Source organism: Bufo gargarizans, chromosome 11 (genome assembly GCF_014858855.1).
Source record: "Bufo gargarizans isolate SCDJY-AF-19 chromosome 11, ASM1485885v1, whole genome shotgun sequence".
NCBI classification, from domain to species: Eukaryota; Metazoa; Chordata; class Amphibia; order Anura; family Bufonidae; genus Bufo; species Bufo gargarizans.
In genome coordinates this window covers 81,742,665-81,756,037 of record NC_058090.1, presented here as the reverse complement: position 1 = coordinate 81,756,037, position 13,373 = coordinate 81,742,665, and the positions used below count along the sequence as shown (strand labels likewise).

Here is a 13,373-nt window from a genome sequence, read left to right as displayed (position 1 = left end):
GTCATGGGTACAAAACTGCTGACAGATGCCCTATAAGGCCTGGATTAGTGGTTTTAGCAGCGTCAGGAAGCCCTTGTGTCCTAATATACACTGTGCTGCTGTGAATATTCTGACAATCAGTTCACAACTTTTTGAGACATTGAAATATTAAGAAACTGTTTTATTCCACATCATCTGTATTGATTGTGGTGGAAAGAGATCCGCCAGGATTGCAGCACTAACAGTCAGCGCTTTGTCCACTAGGAGAATAAACATGGGAAGAAATGGGTGGCGATGAGTCAAGAATTCATCAATCAGCATACAGTGGAACGCAGAGGGAAGCAGATCTGCAAGTATTTCTTGGAGGCCCGATGTATAAAGGTAAAGTACACAGAGGATGAGTACAAGTCCCTGCCCCACCAATCCATCCATGTGTTCCATCCAAAGATGTGGGATTACATGAGTAATATATTGACACACTGCGGATTTGAAAATCTGCGTTGCACACAATTTCCACAGCGAGCGATGGTACTTTCACATCAGTGTTAAAAAAAAAAAAAATCTGGCCGGAGTTCACTGTATCCGTGATAACTGCATAATGGCGTGAACCTCCAGATTCCCATTGACTGAAGCCGGATACAGAAATGCCGGCAATCGGCTGGATCCTCGTTTGATCCCATTATAGTCCACAGGGATCTGGTGGTTCTTGTCGCACTCCGGCTATGCTGGATACCGCACACTCCGGCACTCTTCCTCTGCCGCTGAAGTTAATTCGATTTGTTAAAATTCCATCTACTTCTGTGGTATTCTCCGTTGGTGAATCTGCATGGACAATCCACATGTTATACGCAGGTAGTGCTCTACATATTGATGCATACACCCTGCACCCTTGCCGACCATCTCTGGTGCTGGAGCTACACAGGTCTGTCCCTTGTGTAGTGGTCTTTGCTGGTTACCATTAGAGTTGATGCGGTACCAAATTTTTGATTCGGTTTCGAAACCATTAAAAAGTATTGCGATATTCGATACCCCGCAAAAAAAATAAACCAAAGAAGCCACGTGCATTCCACATTTTAAAAAACGGCTTATCGCGCAGTTTTTATTTATTTTTTCTGTTCCGGCATTCACCGCATACATTTTTTTTTTAATATTTTAATAGTTTGGACTATTCTGACGTGGCGATTATGTGATATGTTTATTATTTATACATTTTATATGTGAAATTGGAAAAGGGGGTGATTCATACTTAATATTTTTTTTTTATTTTTTTTTATTTTTTTTTACACTTTTTATTTAATAACTATTTCCCCCCTTAGGGGCCAGAACCTGGGATCTTTCATCCCTTGTCCTATTCAGCCTGATAGAGCTCTATCAGGGTGAATAGGATATCACACTCTCCCTGCTACTCTGGGCTTTGTGCACACAGCATCAGGGATGTTACCATGGCAACCAGGGCTTCAGCAGCGTCCTGGCTGCCATGGTAACCGATCAGAGCCCCAGGATTACACTGCTGGGGCTCCGATCAGAAGCTGCCACTGCACCACCAATGAGGGGGAGGGGACCCTGTGGCCACTGCCACCAATGAGGGGGAGGGGAGGGGCCAGCGCACTGCGCCACCGATGATTTTAATAGTGGGGGGGGGTTGAGAGGGGCCGGCGCACTGCGCCACCAATGATTTTAATACTGGGGGGGGGGGGGGGTTGAGAGGGGCCAGCGCAATGCGCCAACAATGATTTTAATAGTGGGGGGGGTTGAGAGGGGCCGGCGCACTGCGCCACCAATGATTTTAATACTGGGGGGGGGGGGTTGAGAGGGGCCAGCGCAATGCGCCAACAATGATTTTAATAGTGGGGGGGGGTTGAGAGGGGCCGGCGCACTGCGCCACCAATGATTTTAATACTGGGGGGGGGGGGTTGAGAGGGGCCAGCGCAATGCGCCAACAATGATTTTAATGGGGTGGGGGGTTGAGGGGGGGAAGGGCGCACTGCGCCACCAATGATAATTACCCCTTAATACAGGAGGCGGGTACTGGCAGATCACCGGCAGTTAACCCCTCAGGTGCCGCACCTGAGCAGTTAACTGCCGCTGATCGCAGCTCCCTGTCAGGGGCAGGGTGCCAGCAATGCGATTCTGCTACCGGCACCCGCCTCCTGTATTATGTGTTAAAGTCTACTTTTCCTAGGTCCAGACTAAGTATTAGGCTACACAGAGCAGCGCTCAGCGATGTCCCAGCACTTACTATTATTCCTGGGCGCCGCTCCGTTCGCCCGCAGTGCCCCATTACTGTCTCCTCTCCTGCTCCATGTCTCCTCCCATCGCTCCAATGGTAATTAGCATATGGAGCAGGAGAGGAGACAGTAATGGGGCACTGCGGGCGAACGGAGCGGTGCCAAGGAATAATAGTAAGTGCTGGGACATCGCTGGGTGCCGCTCTGTGTAGAAAAAGTCCTATCATTGGTGGCGCAGAGCGCCCGCCCCTCCTCCGCCCCTCTGTCCCCATTGGCAGCAGCACATGGGAAGGGAGGACATGCTTCCTTCTCCCCTGTGCTGCTGAGGGAACATGAGCGCGTTGACAGCAGCGCGCTCATGTTGTGTTATACTAGACTGCGCAGAAGCGCAGCCCGGTATCGATACGATACCGGGACAAAAGTATCGATTGGGTATCGAAATTTCGATACCTGCAACAACCCTAGTTGCCTATTCACTTTGATGGAAGCAGCTGCTGCAGTAACCATCTCTGCCCACTGCACAATGGGCGGCGCTGTGTAGTGCTGGCTCTGGTGTCCGACAGTCAGCAAACTCTTGGTCCTCCAGCTGCTGAACATAGACATTGGGCATGCTGTTGAGTTCAGGAGTCCTTCAAATGCCATAATCTGACCAAAGAATATATGTATCCGAGTTTGTGAAAGTTTTGCTCCCAGTCCAACTGTGGGACTGCAGGAGGTAACGGAGCGCCGTACTCTTCTATCTCCATCAGTCCCATGGAGGTGACTGGAGTCATGGTGCTCATGCTCAACCAGCACTCCATTCGTGTGATCGTGGGGGTGGTCCCATCGGTCTGACCTCCACCGATCTAACAGTAACCCTCTCTCTATAGTAGATAGGCACAACGTCTTGTAACCTGAATGCCCCTTTACAGAGTTGTCCTGTTTGTTGAGTACAAGACTATTCTGCTGCTGTTTTATTTCAGGGAGACCAATGCAAGTTTGATCATGATGCCGAGATAGAAAAGAAGAAAGAAATCTGCAAGTTTTACATACAAGGTTACTGTACAAGAGGCGAGAACTGTATTTACATGCATAATATCCTTTTATACCAACTGCTGTGGTAGGTTAATAATGCAGACGCAGGGAAACCGAATATGTGAAGGTTTGTACATAAAGCATTTTTCGTCCCACTACAGGATGTAGACCAGGTGATATTTTGACCACTGATATAATACACTGGAGTGCCTTTGCATTGCAGTGTATTATACCGGTCAGTGTAATGCTGACAGGAGTCCAATAAGGCCTGTCCTCTGGTCTGGGTGCTTTCATTAGGCTCCTGGCTGTCATCAGCAGAAACCCTTTCTTTCTTTCCGTGCAGGTGTGTGTACATCTAGCTCGGAGGCCTGGGACCTCTCCTCCTGCAGAAAGGAAGGCAGCTGCTGCTCTGCTCGGCACCCTGCCTATAGTCTGATGGCCACTTTTTCTGTCCAAGGGTCCCCAGGAGCCTCGGACGCCAGGCGACTGCCCAAAATGGCCTTATTGTAAACTTCCTGCAGTGAGAAAAACATGACCCGTTGTAAGATTAATCTCTCGACTCGGCAATCCCTTCAATTTCATCTCAATCTCATAAGCAGCACAAGAACAATATGTCTGCCCACAAACTCAAGATGCTCCTCCAAAGTGCTCATCTGTCAGAGCGCATTCACACAACTGTATCCGTTTAGCAGTCTGCAAAATACAGATGAGGTCCTTGTGCATCCCACTGGAAAAAATGCCTGTTTTTTTAAAACGGACAAGAACAGGACATGTTCTGTAATTTGCGGCTTGGCTGCACAGATGTGGACAGCACAGGGCTGACATCCGTATGCTATCCGTTTTTTAGTTTTTTTGGGGGGCGGCCCCACAGAAATGAACGGGTCGCATGTGGATGGAAACTACAGTGGTGTGGATGCACCCTAATGGGGCAGCAGTTTGCACAATGTCACGTTATGTGGATCCAGCTGTTGACTAGCGGGGGACAGTAATATGTGGAAATAGCGATGGGTATTTGGATCCATACAGTGTCCATATTAGGCCTCATTCACACTATGCGCACAATTGAACACTTGGTAAGGGTGTGTTCACACAGAGTAAATACATGTCCAAAACTGCCCTGAGATTGAAGATCCTTCAGTCCAGCGTCATGGCCGTCTGAATGAGGGCTAAACCTTGCGTTCACACGTCTCATAGACGCTGTCCACTTTTGTCATTGTCCTTAACATTTTGTGCTGTACGTGAATTTCCAGTGCAAGTTTCACCATACAGGGACAACGTGCTACCAAGGAGACAACTGCAAATTTTCTCACGACCCCCTTACTGACGAGACCAGGGAGCTACTGCACAAGGTAAGTGTCTAAGGCAGCAGCAAAGGCTGCTACAGTTACTGGAGAAGGAGCTGTAATCAGTTTTGTATCTGATTGGTGGGGGTCTGTCACCTGGCGTACCCGCCAATAATCTGTTTGAAGGGCATCCTCTTCCTTTGCCTGTGATGTCACACCCCTCGATCACATGGCCTTTCTGCTGCAGCTTAGTCCTATTCAAGTGAATGGGATGGAACTGCAATACCAAGCACAGCCACTAGCCAGTGGGTGGCGCTGTGCTTGACATACCATGAAGAGGCTGCAGCTCCTTTAACTGTGGTTAGTCCATCAATGTGAAACTCCCAGTGCGCCTCTTTAATGTACCAGTGATGGGAGTTAAAGGTGTTGTCTCCCATAGGACAACCCTTGTGCACACGCCCTAGCAAGGTATACGGATGTCATAGAGAAGGTTCCACAGATAATAGCTGCATCTAGTTCCAGACATGACCTGATGGGTTTCAATGTACAGTAATTTATTAGAAAAAGCAGAAAAAATGATGAGGTGATGCTGTAAGTGTGACCCCCTGTGTTCTGCGCAGGTTCTGAACACGGAAGAAGAAGCGCAGCACGACATGGATGAGGAGATGGAGGAAGAGCCGCATCATGGGTGAGTTTTAGTTATTCCAGAGGAGTTCACTGCTTATTGGCGGACAGTAAAGCGGCTGATGGGTTTACGGCCTCCCTCATCAGTTAGTCGTTAGGACCAGTGAGGTCTAAAGCCCATCAGCCATTTTCCATGGATAAAATAAAGGTGGAGTTTTATGGAGACCCTAAAATGTCAACCTGAGCAAAGGAGGATGGAAGGCAGAAGAGTCCGGAGTCCGGAGGAGCAGCTGGAAAATGGCCAATTCAGAACCTCATTAAGCCAAACTTTTCTGGTGAATAGTTGAAGGGGTTTTCAAGACTTTATAAGAGGATAAGTCATCAGTATCTGATTGGTGGGGTACCGAAACCCGGGACCCCCATGGATCAGCTGTTTGAGAAAGCACCGGCCTCCTGGGAGTGTTGCAGTCTTCTCTCAGCTTTTCCTAGGCTAGTGACGACACGTTCATCAGTCACGTGGCCTAAGAGCAGCTCGCTATACAACGTACAGCTCACGTAGAAGGCTACGGCACTCACAGGACCTCCTGGTGCCCTAATTGGTGGGGGTGTCAACTTCAGCCAATCTCTGCATGCCATGACGCAAAGGCACATGCTCATTGGCTGGGACTTCCCGCCAGTTGACTGTTCTGCATATGGTACGTCGGCACAGGCACTGAGATCGTGTGCTTGAATAAAGTGAAAAGTGGCCGTAATGGACAGGGCCGCCTCCAGATCCCTCGTAACCAGAAACCATCTCAACCCAAGGCCATCGGGAGGATCGCTGTACCAAAGCTTTGCTCGAAGGATCAGTGGGAATCCCAGTGGTCAGATTTACTATACTTATTGGGTATAGCATAATCTAGAAACCTGGTCAAACCCCTTTAAGAGTCCTCTGGCAGATTATATCTTCTGTGCACTCTGGGACTGAGCAATAGCAAGGGGTTTTCCAGTATTTTCTAAGCCGTAGTAACAAATTAGGGTCTGACACCCTGCACCCCTGCTGATCAGCTGTTTGTGAGTAGCTATGGTGCCAGAAGTAGACGGCGCCTTCCATCGTGTAGTGCAGGGGTGGGGAACCTTTCTGCTGCCAGGGCCATTTGGAGATTTGTAACACTGTTCGGGGGCCGTACAAAATTCTCAACTTAAAAACGTGACTGCTGTATTTGGTCAAACATATAACTGACTTTGGGGTAAGTTACACAAATTGGGCTTCAATTAAAAAAATCGAGAGCGCTGTATTTTTGCAGCACAAAATGGCGCCTGCACTCTAATATATATATATATATATTACAAATAGTACAGGCGCCATTTTAACCACATATAGCAGTCTACTTTTAAAGTTGAGAATGTTTTATATATGTATTTTTTATTTGGCATTAATGGCAGCCAATCTAAACCCAGAGGGTCCAGAGAGGGGTCCGCTCAGCTTTCACTCTCCCTGACACTATCCTGCCTCTATCTTCGCAGCCTTAGATCGGACCCTCCCCAGCCTTAGATCGGACCCTCCCCAGCCTTAGATCGGACCCTCCCCAGCCTTAGATCGGACCCTCCCCAGCCTTAGATCGGACCCTCCCCAGCCTTAGATCGGACCCTCCCCAGCCTTAGATCGGACCCTCCCCAGCCTTAGATCGGACCCTCCCCAGCCTTAGATCGGACCCTCCCCAGCCTTAGAATCAAATCGGACCCTCCCCAGCCTTAGAATCAAATCGGACCCTCCCCAGCCTTAGAATCAAATCGGACCCTCCCCAGCCTTAGAATCAAATCGGACCCTCCCCAGCCTTAGCATCAAATCAGACCCCCCCCCCCCCCCCTCCATTAGCCTCAGATCATGCCCTATCAGACCCCCCAGCATCCAATCAAACCTCAGATCAGATGTTTAAAATAAATAAACTTACCTCTCCTGTTCCGGACGGCGCTGCCTCTTGGCAGATTCACTTACCCTCCCTGGTCTTCTTCCCGCCACGCTATACTGTTACCTACGTGCACGACGTCCTGACGCTGTATGTATCAGGACACAGAGTGGGGCCAAAAGAAGACCAGGTAAGGTGAGGACAGCCAGTGCAGTTCTGTTCTCATCTTGCTGTGCCTCCCGCATGCTAATGACAGGTTCCATAATGGAAGTGGTCATTAGCATTTTCTCTATATACTCTGGAAGGGGGCTCGGGGCCATATGAAATGATCCCACGGGCCGGAGGTTGCCCACCCCTGGTGTAGTGGACAGAGCTGGTTACTTCAAGTGACTACTGCAGTAACGGGCTCCAGCCACTACACAATGGACAGCTGTGTAGTTCTGGCGCCTACCTCCTGCGCTGGAGCTGATCCTGATCAGCGGGAGTAGAGGATGTCAGACCTACCATAAGTAACCATACCACCTTACCGTAAGTAAGACATGTAACTTGTCGCCTCCAATGCAGGTCAAAGTTTTACAATCAATCGTACATGGGAATGCAGTACCAAGGAAATCACCCGTCTTTGTACAACTCTGAGCCCCTGCCTGACCCGGGGCCCCTGCCGCCACCGCCAATGTATGGGAACTCAGGCGTGAATGCATCATTCAACTCCTCCGCAGGCCACGGTATGAACCATCAGAGAGAAGGTCCCAGTGTCCACCCACCGCCATACCACCACAGTGCAGACGAGCAGCCGCATGGAATGCAGCAACAAAGCAGCTATCAGTCTGTACAGAGTGCACCTGCGTACTATGAGAACTACTACTCCCAGCAGGCCGTTCATAGCGTGAAACCTTCCAGCGTTCCTGAATGTAAGTAACATTTAGCAAATACCACCGAGGATGTGAACACATAGTGGTGCTTCGGTTACGCAGGGAACGCCCCACATTTACCTCTGTGTTGTGTGTTTTTTACTTTAAGCTATGCATAAAGTTTTATTTTCAAGAATTGGAAAAACGATGGACGGCGGGGACACGAGTCAACCTCCGCCACAGAGATCCATGAGTAGAGAAGAAGGTATGTATCTGATGTACTATGCAGAATCGTAAAATATGCCGCCCTCCTCCCTTGTATGCTTTACTCCCGTGCTTGACCTGATTCTTCAAGCAGATCTTTTATGGGTCTATGCTGCCCTGCTTAAAGGGGTTGTCTCACCTCAGACATTGGGGGCATATCGCTAGGCTATGCCTGCAATGTCTGATAGGTGCAGGTCCCACCTCTGGGACCCTGCATCTATCTTTAGTGAAAGTGAAGGAGAGGGAGGGTACTGCGCATGCAGAGCCGCCCTCCATTCATTCCTATGGGAGCGCCGAAAATAGCCAAGCGGCACGCTCTCCTGTTTTCGGCAGTTCCATTGAAATGAATGGAAAATCCACAGCGCAAGCACAGCCACTGCTTCATTCACTGACGGAAATAGTCAAGCCAGCACTCTGTTATTTTTCACGTTTTCATAGGAGTGAATGGAGGGCAGCTCCTCATGCGCAGTGCCCCCTCCCTCACTTTGTGGGCCCCATTCTAAAGATAGGTGAAGGTCCCACCTCAGGGACCCGCATCTATCAGACATCGGGGGCATATCCTAGCAATATGCCCCCAGTGTCTGAGGTGGGCCAACCCCTTTAAGAATACATGTCTGTACAGCGATTAGCCAAAATGGCTTACGAAATGTTAACTATGAAAATTACATTGGACTGTGATTGCTGGCTGTTTGTGTATACATAGCAGGGGGCGCGTTCCCCTTATGAACACACCAGACTCACAACTGTAAGTCCAATGTATTTGTCATCTTTCCTAATATTCCAAATCCTTTACTGTGGTTTTGCCCAATACTAGTACATACCTGAAACGGCAAGATCACCTACTGTGTAGGGGCCTCCTGTCAGTAGAAAGGTAGTCAGATTTCAGCTGCATGGGCAGCAGATTTCTCCACATTCAAAATGCCAGCTTACTGGTGTGAAAAGCAGCGCGTGTACAGCCCATTCCATCACTTACGCTGCCCACAGTGGGTATCGTATGGCACACATCCGGGCACGGACGTGATTTGATAGTGGGCTGGCTAAAAACTAAACCGGTGAGGGGTTAACGTCCAGAAACGATCCCTTGTCCTCGTACTGTGGAGGTGATGATGCAGCACCTCACCTCCAGCCTTTTTGTTGGGAAGGAACGCTTCTTTCCCTATAATCGGCTGCTTCTTGGGCTGCGTAAACCCAGCTTATATATATGTGTCCCACAGTGCAGGGGGAGCCATTTGAGACAGGGAAAGTTGCTGACAGACTCTCCTTAAAGGGGTTCTTCACTTTCATTTAACTGATGATCTATCCTCTGGATAGATCATCAGCTTCTGATCGGCGGGGGTCCGAGACCCGGGACCCCCGCCGATCAGCTGTTTGAGAAGGCAGCGGCGCTCCAGCAGCGCCGCGGCCTTCTCACTGTTTACCGCCGGGCCGCCCGCCCACTGACGTCACGACTTGTATCAACTAGAGTGGGCGCTGCTAAGCTCTGTTCACTTGAATGGAGCTTAGCCGCGCCCACTCTAGTTGATACAAGTCGTGACGTCAGTGGGCGTGCGGCCCGGCGGTAAACAGTGAGAAGGCCGCGGCGCTGCTGGAGCGCCGCTGCCTTCTCAAACAGCTGATCGGCGGGGGTCCTGGGTGTCGGACCCCGGCCGATCAGAAGCTGATGATCTATCCAGAGGATAGATCATCAGTTAAATGAAAGTGAAGAACCCCTTTAAGGCTCTATTGGGCCGAGCGATTTATCGGGAACAAGCATTTATAGGAATACTAATTGTTAGAGTAGTTCCCTCCCTGCTTTGGTCTGGTGTTCACAATTCCCGAAAGCATGCAGTGATCACGTGTGGAGAGATGCAATAGAATCATATGATTGGATCAGAATACAATGGGCTCGTAACCCGTAACTAGCCAATCGTTATTGTACACATTGCACTGCGGCAGATCCTTGCCAATCGCCATAAAATGGTTAATTCCACATGTACTGTACATATGCTTATATTAATTACACGAACAGACTGGAAGTCCTTGTATAGTTTATGTGCTACTGCCAGTCCCCCAGCATTTTCTGGCCTACTCCATCCTTCTGCACTCGAATAACCCTTTCTGGTACATTAGAAATTAGTGTTGAGCAAACCTATTTTTTAAGTTCTGCGTCCAAAGTTGGGGGTTATCAAAAGAATCCCGTTATGAATTCCAAATTCCATTATGGTGCGCGGTAGCGGAAACCATAAAGGGATTCTTCGATAACCCGAACTTTGGACGCAGAACTTGAAAAACAAGCTTGCTCAACACTATTAGAAATACTATCACACTGATGCACACTTCTCAGAGAACTGGCATAAAGAAAAGGGTCATGCTCTTTTCCGCTCCATACACACGATTGGTACAAATGTTAATCGTGCTCTTGCTTTATTTTCAGATGAATTTGCAAACTGGTATAGCAGTGAGGAAGAGGATGGTAGCGGCGTTAGTTCCATCTTAAAAACCCTGCGGAACCAAACCAAACTGGCCAGGAACAACACCACCGAGCAGCAGCCGGCCCCTCAAGTATGTGACCCAAGGCTGGCAAAAGAGAGGGCTGTTGGTGGCCAGCCATTCGATCCTAGACTAAGACTTCACCCGGGACAAAGTCCCGGACATCACGTGGAGAGTGCCACATCTGATCCCAGAAACACACGGGACCCCAGGAAGATTAAACTAGAGACCTCTGCCGTTAGCCACCTTCCTCACTCAGGAGGGAACGTTAAGCCGAGAGGGAATGATGATGAGGATGAGGATGCCGAGAGGGAACTAAGAGAGAAAACCGCAGTCATACCGCTAGAAACCTTACCAGGGGTAAGTCTAAGGGACCCGCGCTGTAAGCTGAGGCAATTCAGCCACATTAAAATGGACATTGTACTGTCCAAACCCAACTTTGCAAAACTTATTGTGTGGGCACCTGAGGATCTACTCCCAGTCCCCCCTCCAAAACCTGACCCAGTTTCATCCTATAAATCTTCCATTACCTCCACTAATTGCTGACCAGAGGCTTAATAAATCCAGGCCCCTGGTCACGGAGGTGCTTCAGTCCGGTTCTGACCCAAGACTGGAGAGGGTGGATCCCAGACTGGAGCAAAAAGCGAAACAAGCGATCATTTCAGTCAAAGGCAGCTACGTGGAACCAGCAGCAGCAGCAGATTCGCATGTGACAATCCACAAAATGAACGACCCCCGTCTCCAAAAGAGCCTTCAGTCCCGACTTCATAGATTCCCCAGCAATGACAGCCAGCCGAGCGCAGCAAAGGAGTCCTTGCCACCTAAAGTTGACCCCCGCTTGGCAGCAAGATCATCCATAAGTTCACCACCAACATCCGTGAAGCCTGCCCAAGAAGTCCTTTCATCATACGCTCCAAAAACGTCCCCTTCTGGCAGCAGATTGGGTAGTCCTGTGTCCATACTGAAAAATATCAGTCTGTACAGGCAACGAGACGGCTCCACAACATCAGCAGATACCGTTCCGACTTCCATAGGAGAAAACGGAGACCATGAAAAAAAGACTGAGGATGCGGGCAAGCCGAGCAAAGACGAGTCTGAGGAAACGGAGGAGAAGCCTCAGCAGCCCATCGGAGAACCCACTATTAAGAGTCCGGAGGACAGTGAGGATAAGGTCGACTGCCCCGCCGACAAAGAGGAGGCAACCGATAAAAACACCACAGCACAGGTGCCCGCCATTCACAACCTCCCCGTCTCAGCTTTGGCGGGACTTATACGGCCTCAGTACAGCGATCCGAGGCAGATCAAACCAGCAGCTCCAAGCCAAGGCCCAGAAACCAAAGCAGAAGGCGAAGGGGACGGCAAGCCGCTGAAAGACGTTTTCAAAACCTTCGACCCCACGGCTTCTCCATTCTGCTAGCGGCACTCCAGTTTCTTAGGTTTTTGTATTTCCTGTCCTGTGCCGGCCAAGCTCCGGCCTCTCCCCGTCTCCGTTATTTATTTGTACATTAAACCACGCTCCTCCGCGCCGCTCCCCGTGTACATTTCTGCCGTGCCGGCTGCATTTCCTGTGGTATTGTATTTTTTATTCCTATGCTAGTGGATCATGTGATAGAGAAAGCGACATAACAGGCTGCAACCAAGCACTTTCACTGTAAATAGGGCACAATGTGAAGATTATACATGTATATGGTATGTGCTATGCTCATGACGGTGTAAATTAGATATCTCCGCTTAATAGCAAGTCTGGGGGGGGGGGGTTATTAAAGGGGTGTTCCAGTCTGCGACATCTCTAGGATATGCCGTCAGTGTCAGATAGGTGCACCTCTCAGCTCTTGGACCCGCTCCTATCTCCAAAACGAGCCCTCTGGAGTAAACAGAGAGCAGCCGCACATGCGCCGCCACCCTCCGTTCACCACTATAGTTGAGCGCTGACTTCGATTTTTTTTCAACAGTCCCATAGTGGTGAAGGGAAATGCGGGACTTCTGAAAATAGCTGAGGACTCCCATAGAGAACAGTATTTTACTTTTAGACCCCCGTTCTCTAGATCAGTGTTTCCCAACCAGTGTGCCTCCAGCTGTTGCAAAACTACAACTCCCAGCATGCCCGCACAACCAAAGACTGTCCAGGCATGCTGGGAGTTGTAGTTTTGCAACAGCTGGAGGCACACTGGTTGGGAAACACTGCTCTAGATAGGTGCAGGTCCTACGTCTGGGGTCTGCTCCTGTCCACATTGATGGCATATCCTTAAGGTTCATTTTGCTTTACTACAGGGGCTTGAGCAGAAGTGTTATGGCTGTAAATGATAACATTCGGGATGAATTTAAAAGGGTTGTCCAGGACTTCAATAGTGATCAGCTTTCTTGAGGATAGGCCAATAGTATTGGGGGTCCAATTCCAAACAGCTGCCGCAGCGTTCGGGCCCTCTCCCACAACCTGTCGTATCCATCAGTCTCGTGGTGTCCACTTTAAGTGAATGGGATTGAGCAGCCGTACCAAGCTCAGCCACTATTCAGCGTACGGCGCTGTCTGAGGAGTCCGACCCCTACCGCTCTGATACTGATAGTCGTGATACTGTCGAGCTAACTCCATTGCACAGCTTGTTACAGGGCAGGACTCGGATTCAGCGGAACAGGACTGTGGATGCCATCAGGATAGGTTCTCTGTTCACTGACAAGAAGAAGAGATCTTGAAACTGATAAGGAGTTGGCATTTAATGTGTGTTAGAAAGTATTGACGATACGGTTAAAGAGTGCCTTGGTGGCATACCGCTA

At 49.5% G+C, this 13,373-nt stretch overlaps 1 protein-coding gene across 1 annotated transcript in view; it reads left to right on the top strand.

Moving 5' to 3' along the window:
- Positions 1-12,642, top strand: part of LOC122921802 (zinc finger CCCH domain-containing protein 6-like) — a 31,523-nt gene extending 18,881 nt beyond the window's left edge. Inside the window, 8 exon segments of the mRNA XM_044272048.1 lie at positions 244-360; positions 3,170-3,283; positions 4,463-4,570; positions 5,125-5,192; positions 7,582-7,928; positions 8,038-8,133; positions 10,546-11,114; positions 11,116-12,642. Of these exon segments, the coding sequence (XP_044127983.1) occupies positions 244-360; positions 3,170-3,283; positions 4,463-4,570; positions 5,125-5,192; positions 7,582-7,928; positions 8,038-8,133; positions 10,546-11,114; positions 11,116-12,018 (2,322 nt within the window). The 3' untranslated portion in view covers positions 12,019-12,642.
- Positions 12,643-13,373: the final 731 nt, after the last annotated feature.